This window comes from Octopus bimaculoides, chromosome 2, assembly GCF_046866305.1.
Source record: "Octopus bimaculoides isolate indiv1 chromosome 2, ASM4686630v1, whole genome shotgun sequence".
Lineage (NCBI taxonomy): Eukaryota > Metazoa > Mollusca > Cephalopoda > Octopoda > Octopodidae > Octopus > Octopus bimaculoides.
The window spans coordinates 185,200,191-185,221,531 of NC_142929.1; the positions used below are offsets into that span (position 1 = coordinate 185,200,191).

Sequence of the window (21,341 nt, forward strand, 5' to 3'; positions counted from 1 at the left end):
TTAAAATTTATAAATACTGCTGAGGGACAAGGACTATGATAAGTTTCAATATTTCCATATCATTTGTAATTCCAGTGTTAGAAAGATGCAAACTGGCAATGAATACAAAATGTACAAAAAGTCAAAGGAAGAATATGTTGAATACTTACAGCAAAGTTCCTCATTCTTGCCGGTAAAGATTCTGGTTTACGTCCACCGGCTGGAGAGGTTTCGGAACTTGCAGACATTGTTGAATTGCTGCAATTTGCAATGTCCCCATTTCGAGTTGCTGCGATTTCATTGGGTAACGGTCCATGTGACGTACACCCGGCTGACAGATCAGAGTCTAAAGAAGTACCCGATGCACTTTTACTAACCCCACTACTGTTTTTCTTTAATGCATCATCATCTTTCCCCTCGGCTGCTGGAGAGAGCGAGATTAGAAGCTGTTCATCAGAGGCTTTGTTGCCTCCTGTTAAATAAAGTACCGGAGAGTATAGACGGCTATGTGACGGTGACCCTCCCACCGAAGTTGATTTTGTGCTGTCTGTATGGCTACTGCCACCACGTGTTGGAGAGCATGATATAGACCTCATGAATTCTGGAGATTGTGACTGGTGGAATTCCATATGGCCTATACTATGGACTCTCCGGTGTTCAGTACATTGGTAATCGGATGATCCCCGATTGTCTGGCCAACGCATGCGATCATCTACATCTTGAGACTGAGAACGGCATATCTCACAACGAGGTGATGAACCTAAGGATAGAAAACAAGAACAATGTCACAGTTTTTTTGTTACAAACATTGTGCCAAAAACCTATCACATAGTGAACCTACATCAGTAAAATTTAATGATGCATTTCAAGTATTTGTGAAAATAATAAGATGTTTCACTAAATTTCCATCACACACTTGAACACACACTCCACTCCACATTCTCTACTTTATAGAAACACATTCTCCTCATACATTACACACCTAAACATACTCTGTGTGGAGGCTCGTGGCTTAGTGGTTAGGGTGTAGGACTCATGATCATAAAATTATGGTTTCAGTTCCTGGACCGGGAGACGTGTTGTGTTCTTAAGCATTACACACCTAAACATACTCTGTGTGGAGGCTCGTGGCTTAGTGGTTAGGGTGTAGGACTCATGATCATAAAATTATGGTTTCAGTTCCTGGACCAGGAGACGTGTTGTGTTCTTAAGCAAAACACTTCATTTCACATTGCTCCAGTCCAATCAGCTGGCAAAAATGAGTAATCCTGCAATGGACTGGCATCCCATCCAGGTAGGAAATTTATATGTCATGGGAACCAGGAAACAGGCCCTTGTGAATCAGCATTACTCAAAAAGGAAACTTTACTTTACTTAAAAACATACTCTTCATCCCAATTTTCAACATACATTTCAACCTTCTACCAAAATATAAAATAAACTGTAAAACAAAAGACAAAACAACTATTGATAATGCTTGTTGTGGATTACAGTTAAATCCACATTGTGCATGGATTGTAGAGATCAGCAGGGTTACCGGATCAATTTCATAAGTAGCATAAAGTTTTGGAAAAGTAACAAGTTGTGTTTAAAATGGCCCATTCATACACATATATACAATGGAATTCTTTTAGTTCCCCATCAACCAGATTGACTCACAAAGTTTTGACTGGTCCAAGATCATAGTAAAAGACATTCGGAACAGCACAGTGGGGACCAAATTTGAAACCATTTGGTTGAGAAGTAAATCTGCCCCAATAGGATTTTGAGCTTGAAAACTCATTACTTTTAACTCTTTTACTTGTTTCGGTCATTTGACTGCGGCCATGCTGGAGCTCCGCCTTTAGTCGAGCAAATCGACCCCAGGACTTATTCTTTATAAGCCTAGTACTTATTCTATCGGTCTCTTTTTGCCAAACCGCTAAGTTACGGGGACGTAAACATACCACCATCTGCTGTCAAGCAATGTTGGGAGGACAAACACAGACACACAAATACACATATATATATACATATACATATATACGACAGGCTTCTTTCAGTTTCCATCTACCAAATCCACTCACAAGGCTTTGGTCGGCCCGAGGCTATAGTAGAAGACACTTGCCCAAGGTGCCACACAGTGGGACTGAACCCGGAACCATGTGGTTGGTAAGCAAGCTACTTACCCCACAGTCACTCCTGCTTTGAAAATTTAAATTTTAAAGTGGTCCAAAGTAAAATAAAAAGAAAACAGTAGCCTACAGTCCTGTGCTTGTAGGCCAAACTGGTAATCATCAAAATTGAACAGAGGACAAGTGAAAGGAGAGGAAGAACCATAAGCAAATATGCAGTTCAGATCCTTAGGAGAAAACTATAAAACCCCAGTCAAGTTTCTCATCTGTTGTCCTTCATCACTTAGCTGCTTTTGGTTTAATCATACTCCATAGAAATGGTGATCAATACAGGATCTGTATATAGGCCTCAGGATCACTCGGTTTCTCAAGTTTGGAACAAGGGAAATAAGACCCCTTATTTTCAAACGGTTGCAATTGAAATGCGTTTTACAAAAGTCACACCAGGAATCTTCAATCCTGCTGTCATGTCATTAGCCCTGGTTTCATGATGTGTCTGCCACCAACACACCAATATAGAACCATAGTTTACCTGAGTATAGATCTGATGAAGACTTGGTGGGTTTTGTGATTTCAGGTCTGTGTTGTCTTCGACCTCTTGTCTGGACACTAGCTTGGGTTAACAATGGGGACTCTCGACTTCCATAAATCTGGTCCTGAAATAAAAGAGCATACATTAGTAGTAGTAGTAGTAGTAGTAGTAGTAGTAGTAGTAGTAGTAGTAGTAGTAGTAGTAGTAGTAGTAGTAGCGGCAGCAGCAGTAGCAGTAGCAGCAATAGTAATGTTAGTGATAGCAGCAGTAGTAAGGTTAGTAGTATTTGCAGCAATAGCAGCAGTGGTGGTAGTGGTGGTGGTGGTAGTGGTTGTGGTGGTGGTGGTGACAACATTAATTGTAATTAAGAGCATTCAAAGTAATTATGACAACATCAACAACAATGATAACATCAACAACACTGGTTACAGCAATAATGACAAAGATAACAAAGAAAATGTGAAGTCAGGACATTCATGCTTTTCCCAAGAACAACGCTAAAATGGAACCAAATTGTTCCTTGTTATATTACTGGTACTAGTTGTTGTTTAGTTCTAAGTCAGTTTTGGCCCAGAAGATCTACGGTCAAAGACATTCCAGTTGCAGTCATACCATCTTTTATTCAGCCACAGTATGTATTCTTTTCTACTCTAGGTGCAAGGCCCGAAATTTTTGGAGAGGGCCCAGTTGATTAGATCGACCCCAGTATGCAACTGGTACTTAATTTATCGACTCCAAAAGGATGAAAAGCAAAGTCAACTTCAGCGAAATTTGAACTCAGAATGTAAAGACAGACAAAATACCGCTAAGCACTTCGCTCGGCATGCTAACATTTCTGCCACAGTATATATTGTCATGCATACAGTTATACAAAACCACAAGAGTTCCATCTGCATGTGTAGGGTGTCAGTTACATCTATGTTGGGGTTCTGTATATTGACACAATGGTGGTGGTGGTGGTGGTGGTGGTAATTATGATGTTGATAATAAAAACAAATTATGCTAATGAGAGTGGGGAGCATACAGGGAAGAAGAAGACACTAAATAAGCAATGATGAGATCAAATCTGAGGAGAATAGATGTCTCAGAAAAAGATGTCAAAAGACTGACAACTAGGTGCCTGGCTGACCTGTTCAACCCACATCAGCATGGAAAAATAGCAGGAAATTATTAGTTATTGGTCATTTTATAAATAAATATAGATGACTTTTGTTTTAATTACTGGGTCTGGAAGAAGTGGAAGAGCCGATGGCCTTTACAGACCCTCCTAGACCAGTGAGGCGGATGCTATTAATGTTCTCCTTCATCTGTGGGGAAGACATGAGAGAAAGAGAATTCCAGAGAGCTGACATTTTGGCAAAGAAATAATAGATGCAGAGATTAGTACAGGGTTGGACACAACAAAGGGTAGTTATGAGAAGAGGAGAGATAGTGGGTCAGGAACACCGACATAAAAGTGGTATGAACTCAGCCAGCTGTGAGGAGCAGAGGCCATTATAGTATAGTAGAAAAAAAAGAGCGTAAAGACAGTATGCATGTGGGTCAGAGTCTGGAGCATGTCTGTAAATTACTTTATACCAATTGATTGGATAACCTTTTCCAGATGCAGTGTATGATGTCTGTATGTGTGCTGCAACAGCACCATCCCAGATGTGAGAGCAATGCTCCATTGGTCATCTCACCTGAGCTTTGTAGAGTGTCAATAATTGTTGGGGGCTGAAATATCTTTTGGACTTGAAAAGAAGGTCCAGTCGGTGGGATGTGGTCCTAGCTATAAGGTTGTGTGTGTGTGAGAGAGAAAGAGAGAGAGAGAGTGCGTGAGTGTGAGAGAAAGAGTGTGTGTGTGTGTGTGTGTATAAACAAGAACGTAAGCACATGGCTTAATGGTTAGGGGATTCGGTTGTTGCTCCAGTCTGCTCAGCTGGCAAAAATGGGCTGTACCTGCAGTTCAAGGGGCCAGCTTTGTCATATTTTGTGTCACACATAATCTCCCTAAGAACTACTTTAAGGGTACACATGTCTGTGGAGTATTCAGCCATATGCACGTTAATTTCATGAGCAGGCTATTTCATTGATCAGATCAGCTGGAACCCTCATCGTCACAACTGATAGAATGCCAGTCTCATTGGTTTAAAGTTCATAAAGCCAATACCTCACATAAATATACACTCCTCCTTTTCATTAGCCATGACAATATATAGTCATAGAAACTTTTCATAAAAGCCTATATAAAAGCTCTAATGTCAATCTAATCAACCCATATAAGAGAGAATTGGTGTAGTGAGTGCATCCACCAAGTTTGTATTTTGAATGCATAAAAACAATGGACATTGAATAAATAAAAAATTTAAGAGATGTGAAATCTAATGTTTATTATTTTATTAGCAATTACTTTGAAGTTCCACCAGTCATAGCTTGTTCAAACTGTGTGTATGAGTAAGTATATCCATCAAGTTTGTGTGATACAGTAACACCAACAATTTTCAACTGTAATGCCAGTAAGACAAATTTGCACCAGTGAAACTAGTCTAACTTATATGTTGCTAATTTCTTTTACTAAGACAGGTTATATATGATTACTCTTTTACTCTTTTACTTGTTTCAGTCATTTAACTGCGGCCATGTTGGAGCACCGCCTTTAGTCGAGCAAATCGACCCCAGGACTTATTCTTTGGAAGCCTAGTACTTATTCTATTGGTCTCTTTTGCCGAACCGCTAAGTTACGGGGACGTAAACACACCTCCATCGGTTGTCAAACGATGTTGGGGGGAAACACAGACACACAAACATATACACACACATACATATATATATATATATATATATATATATATATATATATATATATATATATATATATATATATATATATACATATACATATATACGACGGGCTTCTTTCAGTTTCCGTATACCAAATCCACTCACAAGGCTTTGGTTGGCCCAAGGCTATAGTAGAAGACACTTGCCCAAGGTGCCACACAGTGGGATTGAACCCAAAACCATGTGGTTAGTAAGCAAGCTACTTACCACACAGCCACTCCCGCGCCTACACATATATAAAAAAAAAACAACAAAAAAACTATATGTAGCCTAGTTTTTAGAATAGGGACTCAGAGACTCTGCATATCCAAAATAGGCGACTGAAATGGTTAATGTCAGGAAGGACATCAGAACATAAAACATTGCCCCAAGAAACTTGGTTAGCTCGTTAACAGTATGGAAGAGCAAATCTGAGTACAATATATATACACATGCATACATAGAGACATATACATAAATACACCATCATCTCTAACAGTAGTATAGTTATAATTTTCAGGTGCATGTGCAAATGGTCCTACATGTGAGCAGGTGGATGTATAGTGTACATTTGGATATACATGTGTTCAGTTGAGATCCATGTGTGCAGTTAACTGAACATGCACACAGTTGACTGTACATGTGAGCAGTTGGCTGTGCATCAGTGTAGTTACAGTGAGTCTGTACAGTTGGCAGTACAGGTCTGATGTTGCAGGTGCTTGTATGAAGTTGGTTGTACGTCAGTGCATTTGTAGGTGAATGTATATGCAGGTGGAATTGCATAGTTATGACAGACAGAAAGTTTAGAAAAATTCATTCGAAACTAACGTGGAAACTAAGATATAACAAAGTTAACAACAACAACAACAATAATTATAATAAAAATAATTATTTGTAATGGCAAATAATAAGTAAATAATAACAACAACAATGATAATTATAATAATTTCATCATTATTTCCACAAGAGTGATGAATGAAGGGACATTACAGAAATAGGATACCAAAAAACGTGGGTATTTATACTGAAATCAAATGAATAAGGTTTGTTCAATGCAGACTGATGTGAAGATAAACAACATTATAATTAATTAATATATAAACTATAATCAGTTCCTACAGACAAAATCAATCCATTCATTCTAACTGAATATTCATATATCTCTGAAGGAGTGTTTTAACATGACTGCTCTATCAAATTTGAAAACTCATCTCTGTATTTCAATCTCTGCCATATTATTATATCAATGATGTAGCATGGTGCTGATAACTCCTTTTCCATGACACAAAGCTTGACATGAAAGTCCAGGAGCTAGTTACCTGTACACCAAATCCTACCTGAGTATCTGTGCTTTCCTTTGAATATTTGCTCTCTTTCTCTCTGTCTGTCTGTGTCTCTCTCTCTCTCTCTCTCTCTCAACAATACCCATAGTGAGTCCCTACATCACTTTTATAATTGAAAGGCAAGCACAGACACTCTTAACCTTTTAGCATTTAAAGCAACCCTAACAGACCCAACTATTGTACCTGTTTTATGTTAAAATTGGCCAGATCTAGCCTTTTACACCTACCCTACAATGTCATTATAAAAATAATCAATCATATCATCAAAATCTTGAAGTTACAATATTATACACAACTAATTCAAAACAATGAATAAATAAGCATTACATTTGACAGAATAATCCGAATGCTACAGGATTAAATCTTGTGCCTCTGATATCACAGAATAATATTAAAAATGTTGAGCATCCTTATGGATTTCAACAGCAGGTGTCAGTACCTGTGATAAGTATAGCTGCTACAGTTTGTCTGTGGGTGATATACAAGTAATTTCTATGCTAAAGATGGTCCCATTCATCTAGTCAAAAGCTCTACAGACAGTTTATAACTATGACAAGATTAGATGACTATCTAGGTAACACAGGTACAAACACATGGCAACTATCCACAAATCCAATCTCTTCATAATGCCTATAGTACAACTAAGACTATTTGAACACATGACATAATGGATCAAATATTTTATATGACACGTTATTGGAAGCATTCGAGCGAGATTGTTGCCAGTGGCGATGGACTGGCTCCTGTGCAGGTGACACGTAAAAGACACCATTTCGAGCGTGGCCGTCGCCAGTACCCGCCTGACTGGCCCTCGTGCCGGTGGCACGTAAAAGCACCCACTACACTCTCGGAATGGTTGGCGTTAGGAAGGGCATCCAGCTGTAGAAATTCTGCCAAATCAGATTGGAGCCTGGTGTGACCACCTGGTTCACCAGTCCACAGTCAAACCGTCCAACCCATGCCAGCATGGAAAGCGGACGTTAAACGATGATGATGATGATGATGATGATGATATTGTTGTTTAGCCCAAAGTCAACCTTGATTAAGCAGACCCAAGCATTCCAGACGTGAGATATGACCATCCAATATTCTTCCCAAACACAGTGCACCCACAAGCTCCAATGTGTCATGCTTATGTCACCAATTAGTTAGACAATTAATTAACCAAGAGAATCTAAAATTATCAAGAGAATAAAAACAAAAAAGAACAAAGAAATTACTCCCTAAGATTTTTCAACAAAACAAACTATTTACGAAAGACAATCTTTACATCCATCTTAACATGGATGTATTGTTAGAGTGCTGGATACTACATTATTTACCTTGAGGACTTCTCATATGAATGCATGGTGCATAAAAGCACACATACTTATATCACTAGTAGACAAGAACTGCCAAGTCATATAATTTGCCTTTTGTTATTACTACTGCTTCTGTCACTTTTATTCTTTTACTTTTCAGTCATTTGACCGGGGCCATGCTGGAGCACCGTCTTTAGTCGAGCAAATCTACCCCAGGACTTATTCTTTGTAAGCCTAGTACTTATTCTATTGGCCTAATAATTGCTCATTCCATCACTAATAATTACTTTTTAATAAGCCTGCAGGCTATTTGTGTCATTAGTACCTGAAAAGCCACTGAAATTGTATACAAAGTAGGTATCCAAAAGTAAATGGAAACATTCCCTGTGGGATAAAGCCCATAGTAATTCAGGCTTCCACTGCTAGAAGCCACTTGATGCGATCCTCAGGCATCAGTTCACTGACTGGCAGCATCAGGTGGGGTTGTACTGTCACATGGTGCATTGTTGTTTTGTAGCACTTCTTCCCTTGTTCATCGATTTTTGCAATGGCTGAAATGAAGGAACAGCATGCTTTCATGAAATTCTGTTTTCCACTGGGGAAAACAGCGACTGAAACATTTGTCATGCTTCAAACAGCTTACAGGGACGCTGCCATGAGTAAAACACTAATTTGTGAGTAGTTTTCACTCTTTAGGGATGGTCACTTGTCGCTTGTAGACAACCTCGTTCAGAGCAACTGTCAAACTCCCGAACAAATGAAAACATCACAAAAATTCATGAACTGGTCTTAGAAGACCATCATTGAACAATTGACAAACTTGTTGATATGACTGGTGTGCCCTGGAACTCCTGCTAATGAATTTTGAGCAAGGAATTGCGAATGAAAAAAATTGCAACAAAATATGTGCCTTGCCTGTTCATAACTGAGTGCATGTCATGAACTGAAAGAACAGTTGCAAGTTGATCCAGGCTTTTTGAAGGTCATCATTGGTGATGAAAGCTGGTGCTATAGAATTTGCAGATGTGGAAGAGGTGAAGCAAAAAAAAAAAAATCAATGAAGGTTTTCAAAGGCATCTCTTCGCAAGAGTTCTAACACTGCTTTGAACAGTGGATAATGCATCTGGACTGATGCATTGCTTCAAATGGAGAATACTTTGAAGGTGATAAAAGTGTAAACATGTAAAACTAAGTGAATAAAATAACATTGCAAAATTCCAGTTTCTTTTGGATAACCCCTTGTATATCATTGAGAGTGAGATTTGACTAGTATGCAGCTATCACACATCTGCCACTGAAGAGACAGAGCATGTCGAAATCACATGACCTGGCAGTTCTGATACCTGTAGCAGACAATTCTTGTTTGTCAGCGATATAAATAGGCATGCTTTATGCACCAGATGTCCATATGAGACATCTTGTAAAAATAAATAACAGAGTATTCTATACTTTAATAGTACATCTATGTTAAGTTGGATATAAAGTTTGCCTTTTAGTACTAATACTGCTTTTGTCACTAATAATTATATATATATGAAAGAATTTATTGCAGTGTGAGTTCTAACAAAATATTCCAGTGTCTCTCAGAAACTTATTTTTAAATGAATGGATGACAGTAGAAGAAACACAAAGACAATAAAAGTTCAACAATCTCACCAGTTTTGAAATTTATAGACTTCACTCCATACATGCATATATGTATACATAATAAGTAATACACATAAATACATATATCCATACATAAATATATATACATACATAGATATATATATGCATGTATATATATAAATAATAGGAGTTTATACAAACAAAAATAATAGAAATAGAGTACTCAATACAATATTAGATTGAAATAAAATATAATATACTCCATTAAAGATAATACATCATTGCTTCTTATTTCATGTCTAGTCAATAACTAAGCAATCTTCAGATGAAAAGCAAAACCATTTGCTCAAAAAAAAAAAGCAAAACATATCTGAAAAAACTTCTGGTATTGCATGCATGGTTAAAATATTATAATGGGCATAACTCATGTATATAAGAAGGAAGTGTTATTTCCTTTGAGTAATTAGAGAATTATAGAATTTAGAAAATAATAATTTCATGTATATAAATGTGTCTATATATATATATATATATATATATATATATATATATATATATATATAAACAAAAAATAAACATAAAATAAGAATATTAAAAATTAAAATTTAAAGAAATAGAAAAAAACAGTGGGGAACATAAGTAAAAGAGCATGGGAATTTATCAGAAAATATAGGGGGCTACAAAGGGTATGATTTGAGGAAGGGCAATTAATGGCGAAAACAAGAAGAGTAAAAATAGAGAGGTATCCACCTAAACTGTTATATAAAAAGATAACAGTATCTACAGTTACAAAATGAAGAGTGTTTAATAATTAATTATTGATCTATTTAATCAGATAGTGATGTGGTAATCTAATTTTTAGGAGGTATTTTTCAAAGTGGTAGCATTTAGTAAAAATTTCTGATCTTGCATTTGGATAATTAACAGATTTGCTAGGTTTTTTCAGTTTTTTTAGTAATACATAATTTGCATTGTTTTGCCACATTTCTATGTTATCTGCTTCACTGAAGGTTTTCCACTGGATATTGAAATCTGTAAATTAGTAAGTAGCATGTTCTTTCAAATTCCATATATAACTGGATAATTATGTTTAATTTTTCTTTTCTATATATCTGAAGGGAGAAGTACAACTGAGATATAATTATTTAAATTTACATTCCAACCTACCTACACATAAGTTTCACTCTGTACTAAGGTTTAGTTTGGTGGAGGTGACTTAATAGATATGTGCACGTGTGCACACATAACTGATAATGTGCTTATATATTTATTCAAGAAAACTCAAATGGTAAGGTTTTAAGATACTTTATAAATCTTCATTGTATCGCTAATTGAATGGATCTGGAGCATGTAAGTTAGATTACATTGTTCTAAAAGGAAATCATAAACATATATATGTGGTTATGACCAACCAATTCTACCTATAGGCTTCACCAAACTAACAAAATGCCCAGTATAATATAGCTTGTAACTAGATCCTACAACTGAGATATGAAAAGAGACACAAAATAAAATCCTATAAGTTCAATAGAACAGTGAAGATCTGAAAGCCCTGTCAAAATTCTATTGGTTTAAATAATATTTAACATAATTTTACACACATATACATGTATATACCTACACACACATATATATAAACACACAAACATACATTCATATATATATATATGTGAACATACGAACCTCTATATGCATACACTTATGGAGACAAATAAATATTACAATATAAACACTACACAAACAACAGAAGTGCAGGATTTCAGATGCTGAATATATAACTATTAGTTAATGGTTTCAATTTCAGTTAGAAGTATCTTCCTGTATCCACGGACAATATACAAGATGCATAACACTGTAATCCACTTTTTCATAAATATATTTAGTTTTAGGAAAGAGCATTTGACTATTGGAAGCACAATTCTATGAACCAATATTAATGATTGCATTGTTAGAGCTATATATAACTGAAGAATCAGTGTTTTCATTTTAGATGTATTACAATGGCAGGGAGGTCAGTTCTGGACCTATGTACCATAGGGTCACAAACGCATCACAATATCTGTGTCAATCTACCTAAAATGCAACAGGTAGTACTGCCTCTTCTTACATGTATGGTTAGCACTAAAAAGGAGTAACAATATATATATATATATATATATATATATATATATATATATATATATATGTATATATATATATATATATATATATATATATATATATATATATATATATATATAAAATTTAAATAATAAGGTGATAAATTGGATATTAATTCAATTAACACCAATCTAAAACCAGTGGCCTAGCATAAAGAAAATTCTGAAAATTCAGAAAAATTATATTACATACATGAGAAAGGATGACCACAAAATGGACATCCATTACGCTAGAGATAGACCATTTACGGTCAAACCACAAAAGAAAAGAATGTTCTCTAGGGAAATTCAGCACACACTAGAACATGAATGGGCAAGGCAAATGAAATATACAAAAATAAAGAATTAATCGTAGACCAGGTTTCGCACATTAATGGATAAATGTAATTTTTACTTACATAACCCATCCAAGGTTCATCAGTACGACTGTTCAATTCAATATAATTTGCAGAACAATACACGGATTGTCCACATAAAATTAGACATGAGTACAGTTCTACCGATTACATTGGAGTTATTTTTCAAAAGTCTCAGCTCTTAGCGTGCCAGAGTAAATAATGTAGTCAGTGTTTAGGATTAACACAGACGAAACTCTGATACATAGATTTATATACACTCTGTAATGTCCATCAGAGGACAGAACTGATTTATATCACACGTAGTATCACTATTCTACTAAACAGTAAACCTTCTGCAATGTTCTCCAGATCAGTGGCTCTCAACCAGGAAGCAAATGTCTCCAGTGGATCATTTTTTTATAGTTAGAGTGCCACTTGAAGAAAAGGAATATTTTGTGACATGGAATGTTCTGAGGTTGCCACTCATAAATTTAATTGTGAGAATATATGATCCCTTTGTCATAATCCTCATATTTCATTGGGCTAATTTCAACAACATAATATTGTGCATTATATCAGTTTAATAACCTAATACTATCTAGCTGCTAGTCAACATTTCAATTGTTTACTGTTATTTGCTACTATCTTGCGACTAACATTTATGACAATATTTTATTATATTGTACTATCTACTGACCATTACAATAGTTTTGCTACTTTGCACTACTGTCTAGCTACTAAACAACATTACAATAGTTTATTACTATGTACTACTAATCTAGCTAATAAAGCTAAAATGCAAGACAATCACATAGAAATAAAAGTATTTAACATTTTTATGACAATCCACAAAGAATAAAATAATGCAATACTGGACATTAATATATCTTTTATGTTTTAAAATTATACATATTTTTTATATTTTTAAATAGAGTGTATGTAATTAAATTTAATTTTTGGCAGTTAGTTTATTCTTGTACTAAACAACTATGTCTTTTTAGAATTGTGCTTGCAACTACATATTTTTATCTTAATGGAAATGGTTGGTTTTGTAAGCTGCTACAAAGACTTTGTTCTTAAACAATATAGCTGTAATTAATAAACAATGCAATGATAAATTATTTTAAATTATTAGCTTCTATGAGAAGGTCAGTGAGGTAATTTGGGCTCAGAATTTGGGGCCATAAGCAAAAAATTGTTGAGAAGCACTGCTCTGAATGACATACACAGCAGTATATCACCTTAACACTCTACAGTATATACTAAATGGTATATACAATCTACAGTAGATACTAAATGGTATGTATTGTTGTATACTATACTTTACACAATGTAATGTACACGAAATGACATACAGGGCTTAATACACTATGCAATGTGCACAAGATGTATACAGTACTGTACTATACACTCTGTAGTATATGCTAACTGATAGACACTGCTGTACAGAACACTATATAATATGCAGTTTGCTCTAAATTACATAAATTACTTTACTGTATACAGACTGCAGTATGCACCAAATGATACATACTGTTGTGCACATTCTGTTATGTACACTAGATGACAGATAAATCCACCTCTGGGTAGATTGATATACCACCAGCAGAGGTAATTTCTAGCTTTCTATTCTCGCGTTGAACAATGAAAAATTCCTTGTCAAAGAAACAAGAAACATGTCAGACACAGGATGTGAACTCTCACAATACAACAGTTGGTAGTTACATTGTTTTAATTACCTGGCCATGTTGCTAACCCTGTCCACTTGATAGTGGCATGGAAAGATATGAAGAATGAGTAACAATGACAACAACAGTAACAACAACATCAACAAACAACTGGTGATGAAGATTCTATGTAGTCAACATGCTTCAATGCAATCTCCTGAAATTCCTTAATATACTTCCTAGAATTTCAAATATAAAATCGATATGAGTGAGGGGAGGAGCTTTGACATGGAGATTTTTAGACAAATCCCTTTGCAACAAAACTCCCTACCTACTCTAAAGCAGGGACCACTAGTTCTTTGTCTTAAATGTTAGGACAGCATGTCCCCTCACACACAGTAATGGCAGGGATGGCCACCACTAGAAGTTCAAATTAAAACATTCTGCTGTCTAGTGGCAATATGATGATGACATAAGGTAGCTTGAAAGCTTGAAGCTGAGCTGACCTTTGCTAGCTACTCAACAACAACAATAACAACAACAACAACACACACAAACGAACAATTAAGTGAGAGAAAAGAGCTCATAGATTGACCAAAGTTTGATACAGTGGCTGCTTCTAGTGAAACACTAAAGAGTGTTGGTGTGCAAGGGAAGGAATAAGATGGAATAGATGAGTGTAGGAGGAGGAGGAGGAAAATTCTTACATTGATCTGTTCATCGCCCTCACCAGTCAGTCGCCGATGATCCTCAAACCGTTTTACCTATGTAGAAAAATCAACTTGGTAAGCACCATTGCTTTGAAGGAGGTTTTTTTTTATGGGTGGCGTAGTGGCTTTTTTTTTTTTTTTTTGAAAATATCATACCTAAATATCATACCTTAACTGTAATTAATATAGATCATTATTATGATTAAAATTAGTTTTAGCACTTCTAGAAATATCAGAAATAAGTTAACATTACGATATTAAAAAATTATTATAAATATTATCATTATTTACTATTATTCAGTTATTTCAATATTTTAATGATTATTTTAATATTATTTTACTATTGTAATTATCATTGTAGTTGTCATCATCACTACTACTGCTGTTGCTACTGATATTACAGTTACTACTTATCATCAACATCACCATCATCATCAGTGTTGTTATCTTCATTATTAGAGGATTAGACAAAGTGGTTTGTAGTATCTTTTCCAAGCCTTTTTTATGTTCTGAGTTCAAATCCCACTAGGTTAACATTTTCTTTCACTCTTTCAGGATTAATAACATAAAGTACTAATTAAGTACTGGGATCATTATTGTCAATTAGCTACTGTTCTCAAATTACTGGTCTTGAACCTAAATTAGAAAGAATTATCATCATCATCATCATCATCATCATTATTATTATTATTATTATTAAGGCAGCAAGCTGGCAGAATCATTGGCATGCCTAACAAGATGCTTAGCGGCATTTTCTGCCCATCTTCATGATCTGGGTTCTATTCAGGTCCACTTTGCCTTTTGTGCTTTCAGGGTCAATAAAATAAGTACCAGTTGCATACTGGGGGTTAATGTAATTGTCTAACCCCCTCCCTCAAAATTTCTGGTCTTGTGCCTATAGTAGAAAGGATTATTATCATTACTCTAGACAGTACAGTGGCAGCAGCAGCAGTAGTAAGTAGTAGTAGTAGTAGTAGTAGTAGTAGTAAGACAGTGGATTGGCAGAATCATTAGAGCAACAGATAAAATGCCTTGTGGTATTTAGTTACATCCATTTACATTTTGATTTCAGTTCCCACTTAGGTTCAACTTTACTTTTGTCTGACCTTGCGTTAGTAATTATTACTGTTTTGTAGTATTTCACCCAAACTCTTTACATCCTCAGTTCAAATTCCACCAAAGTCAACTTTGTCTTTCATCCTATCAGGGATCAATAAAATAAAGGAACAGATGGTGTCGACTAATCCACTCCATCAACTACCCCTCACCCCTGCCCCAAAAAAGTGAAAATAAAAATTGCTGGCTTTGTGCCAAAATTAGAAATCCTTAAGACGACAAGCTGGTAGAATCATTAGTGTGTTGGACAAAATGCTTAATGGTATTTCTTCCAGCTCTTTACATTTTGAGTTCAAACTCTGCCAAGGTTGATTCTGCCTTTCATCCTTTTGGGGCTTGATAAAATAAGTACCAGTTGAGCACTGGGGTAGAAGTTATCGATTTATGCTGATCCCCTAAAATTGCTGGCCTTGTACCAAACATTGCAAAGAATTATTATTATTATTATTATTATTATTATTATTATTGTTATTATTATTGTTGAGTGAGAGAGCAGTGCATGCCATCAAAGTGACACTGGAGTAAAATATGCGAAGCCCAGTATACCCATCATGACTACCATCTGATAAAGGTACACCAGACACATTGCATCACAACCATATGTGTGACATAGTGATCTCATATCAAGATAAACAGTGCATGACTTCACAGGTGGGGCCTAGTTAGAATTTTCTTCAGGTTGAGTAGCCCATCCCGCTCAAAAGGTCCCTGAATAAGGGTTGTTTAAGGATGTTACGAACCAACCAAACCCCAAAGAATTTCTCTCAACACATGGCTATGATGCTCCCCCACTACTTCTGCACATGATCAGAGATGCACATATCAGTCACTAAGAGACATGCTCAACTGGTTAAGGTCAAACAACTGACAAGCAAATATGTGATATTGAGCAGAATATTTGCTGTAGCCCATCTTTTGCACCAAGACAAAACAATGTACATGATAACATTTCCAATCAGTTAAGATCAGAAGCCATGAGAGCCACTGCCTGGTACTGCACCAGGGCATTTATAATTATTATTATTATTATTATTATCATTATCATTATTATATTAATGTTTTGCAACTTAGAACATGTGAGAATGAAGCTCAATGAGCTTCTTTAGTGAGCCAGGTTCAGAATTCAGCATCATCCTCTTTCAGTCCGATTCTGCTGTTGAGAAAGGTATATAAGTCGGAACAGACTATTAAATCTGCAGACATGTGTTTAAATTCGACAACATTATTGCTATTCATTGCTACTTAGATAGGTACAAGATCAAAAGTGAAGAAGAGAGGGAAAAGATCAACCCAGGCTATGTTTAATCCTAGTACATGAGAGGAGAGAGAGAAAGAGAAAGAGAGAGATCAAGCAAGGGTGTAACAGGTATTAATGGTTAAAAGGGACAACTCTACACATGATATAACTGGTATTCATGTTTGTCAGGTAAAGTTAAGCTCTATAGGGGTTTGAACTCAGAATGACAATGAGAAATCTAAATGATGCAATATATTTGATTTCACATGTTAGTATTCTTCTCAGAGCACCACGTAACTGTTAATCATAGGCAAATTATTAGCAATTTGGTGGAGTGGGGATCGGTCAGTTATATCAGACCCCAATACTTTGTTTCATTGACCCCAGAAGAAAGAAAGACGATGTAGGCATTGGCAGAATATGAATTAAGAATCTAAACAGTTGAAAAAAAAAAAGGCATTTTTGTCTGTTGCTCTAGTTATTCTGTCAATCTGGAAACATATCAATCACAAGCATGACTCTTTCTGATTTTGACACAAGACCAGCAATTTTAAGGGGAGAGCAAAAAGATTTAACTGATAACAGTGTTCAACTGGTGCTTATTTACCAACCCCAAAAAGATGAAAGGCAAAGTTGAATTCAGTGACATTTGAACACAAATTGTAAAGAAGCAGAAAAAAAGGTGTCAAGCATTTTGTCCAGCATGGTAACGACTGTATCAGCTCACCACCTTAATAATGATAATAACAATCCTTTCTATTATAGACACAAGGTCTGAAATTGTTGGGGAGGAGATTAGTCGTTTACATCGACCCCAGTGTTTTACTGGTATTTAATTTATCGACTCTGAAAGGATGAAAGGCAAAGTCGACCTCAGCAGAACTGGAACTCAGAACGAACCGACAGACAAAATACTGCTAAGAATTTCACCTGGCTTGCTAACGATTCTGCTAGCTTGCCACCTTCACTTTAATAATACTAATAGCAATGGTTTCATACTATGGCACAAGGCCAGCAATTTCAAGGAAATGGGTAAGTCAATTACATCAACCCCAGTGCTCAACTCGTATTTATTTCATCAACAAGGCAAAGTCAACCTCCACAGAATTTGAACACGGTACATGAAGATGACTAGAATGCTGCTTAGCATTTTGTCTGATGTACAAACAATTCTGCCAGTTTGCCACCTCATTAATGATGATGACGATGACGATGACGATGATGATGATGATGATGGTGATAATAATAATAATAATAATAATAATAATAATAATAATAATAATAATAATAATAATAATAATAATCCTGATGCAGTATCAAGCAATGGCTCTCATGGCTTCTGATCTTAACTGATTGGAAGTGTTATCATGTACATTGTTTTGTTTTGGTCTAAAAGATGGGCTACAGCAAATATTCTGCCCAATACCACAGATCTGTTTGTTACTTGTTTGACCTTAACTAGTTGAGCATGTCCCTTGGTGGCTGACAATATGTGTGCTTCAGATCATGTGCAGAAGTAGTTGAGGAGCATCATAGCCAGGTGTTGAGAGGAATTCTTTGGGTTTTGAATAATTCACCTCTGGAAACATTGGTGTTTCGTTCAACATCTTTATACAACCTTTATTCAAGGATCTTTTGAGTGGGATGGGCTACTCAACCTAACGAAAATTCTAACTGGGCCCCACCTGCAAGGTCATGCACTGTTTATCTTGATGTAAGATCACCATGTTGCGCACATATGGTTGTGATGCATGTGCCTAGTGTACCCTTATCAGATGAGTAGTCAGGATGGGTATACTGGACTTCATAAATTTTACCCCAGTGTCATTTTGATGGCATGCACTGCTCTCTCACTCAATAATAATAATAATCCTTTCTACTATGGGAACAAGTCCTGAGATCTTGGAGGAGGAAAAAGTTGATTACATCAACCCCAGCACGTAACAGGTACTTATTTCATTGACCCTGAAAGGATGAAAGGCAAAGTCAACCTCAGTAGAATTTGAACTCAAAACGTAAAGACAGACAAAACACTGCTCAGCATTTTTCCCATATGCAAACAATTCAGCCAGCTCACCGCTTTATTCATAATAATAATAATAAGAATAACAGTTCCAAATTTTGGCACAAAATCAGCACTTTTAATAGGAAAGGGGGCAAGCTAATAACATTGAACCCAGTACATGAGAAGTATTTCTTATTAACTCTTCAGAGATTATAGTCAACTTTCGTGGATTTGAACTCAGAACGTGAAGCAAGGCATTTTGTCCGATGCTCTAACAATTCTGCCAATCCACCACAAAGATTATGATGGTGGTCGTAGTGGTGGTGATGATGGCGATGATGGTGGTGGTGGTGGTGGTGGTGGTGGTGGGGATAATAATAGTAATAATAATAATAATAATAATAATAATAAATAATAGCAACAGTAACAACAGAGCAACATAATGGTTTAGTTCCTTACATCTGATATGAAAAAGTAAAGAAAGGTTATTTAATTACCAAATTACTTTGCTAACTAATTAATCAGCTGAGTAAATAAGTAGCAATTAATTATTTAATTTAAAAATCTACACAATTAATTAAGTAAAAACATGGAAATACAGGATGGTGTTTCATGTTGAGTATACAGCGGGAAAAGGGCTTTACACATTGTTTAAACACTCACATACACATGTAGTTCTCCACACACATGAAAATATCCACCAAATAACTACTCATATCAAAATATGTATATAAATGTGTTAAACACACAAACTCATTCACACACACACACACATACTCACACATATATGTATATACAATGACACACACACACATGTATACATGTACATGCAATAAAATTTTCACATACGTTTTAATACAAACACACAGAGTGTGTATATATATATATATATATATATATATATATATATACACATATATATACACACACACATACACACACAAACACACACACATATATATACACATGTACACACACATATACATATTTATAAATATGTATGTTTATATGTATATATGCATACGTGTACATGTATGTGTTTATCTGTCTGTCTATGTGTTTACGTAGATATATAAGTGCGTACACTCATGTGTGTGTACGTGTGTTTTTGCGTAATTATTTACACTCACATTTTTGTCAACAAATGAAAAATAAATACTCAAACTATAATGTAGATTCTATATTTATCAGGAATCACTTGGTACTCAGAGTTGCGAACCACATTGCTCTCATTTGAGCAACGAGCAACGATGAAATGAATCATGTGTGCACAATTATAATAACAACAACAACAACAATAATAATAATAATGATAATAATAATAATGATAATAATAATAATAATGATAATGATAATAATAATAATAATAATATTAAGAAGTATTATTTTTATTAATATTATTATTATGTACACAAGTGTATATATATATATATATATATATATATATATATATATATATATATATATATATATATATATATATATATATATATACACACACACAGGGTGGCCCAAAAGTAGGTTTACAGTTATTTAACTATCTTTCACATTCATATATTAACAGTTTCGATCTTAATTATAAAAAAAAATATGAAACCATTATTCAGCATTATGTATTGACAGTAATAGACTATCTTAGCCAAGCCTTTCCACAGCGTTGGTTTGGAAGATGGGACAGCATCGAATGGCCCCCATGTTCACCTGACCTGACACCAGTGGATTTCCATTTCTGGGGTGTTGTAAAGAACAAGGTTTATGATAAGAATCCCAAAATAGTAAATGAATTGAAGGATTACATTTCTGATGCATTCACTGAAACTGATGAAGATCAGAATTTGTACTGCACTGTGTGCCAGAGTGTTCTGAAGAGGTTTGAAGAATGTTGCAATGTTGAAGGAGGACCTTTTGAACATCTGAAAGACTAAACATTGTCTGTTTAAGATGTGCAGAAACAATATGATTGTAAGATGGAAATTTAAATGTAATAATACATTTTAAAAGGAATTTAAAGTGCCTACTGATAACTGTAAACCTACTGTTGGGCCACCCTGTATTTACACACACACACACACACACACACACACACACACACACACACACACACACATATATATACATATATATATCAGAAGTAAAGATTACTAATTTTTTAATAATAAATAGCTATTAACTTTTAACTCTCCATTTTCTTTTCTTTAATTAACTGAACATGAATTATATATATATATATATATATATATATATATATATATATATATATATACACACACACATATACATATAGACAGACAGACAGGCAGATGGGTAAATAGATGGACAGAAACATAACCTTTGCTGCTTGCATGGGCATATACATGCAGGCTTTTTTTCTCACTCACACACACGCATGGAGAAATAGAATGAGACTTAGATGAGAGAGAAAAAAAATGA

At 35.2% G+C, this 21,341-nt stretch overlaps 1 protein-coding gene across 9 annotated transcripts in view; it reads right to left on the bottom strand.

The window, feature by feature from the left end:
- Positions 1-21,341, bottom strand: part of LOC106881487 (uncharacterized) — a 378,451-nt gene that overhangs the window by 23,591 nt on the left and 333,519 nt on the right. For 5 of the 9 annotated variants that reach the window (XM_089348179.1, XM_089348176.1, XM_089348175.1 and 2 more), the window contains 3 exons: positions 14,551-14,607; positions 2,626-2,749; positions 150-739 (listed from right to left, as the gene is read on the bottom strand). In XM_089348179.1, coding sequence (XP_089204305.1) covers positions 150-739; positions 2,626-2,749; positions 14,551-14,607 — 771 coding nt within the window. The remainder of the gene's footprint in view (positions 1-149; positions 740-2,625; positions 2,750-14,550; positions 14,608-21,341) is intronic. The other 4 variants (XM_089348183.1, XM_089348182.1, XM_089348181.1 and 1 more) reach the window with 1 other exon arrangement.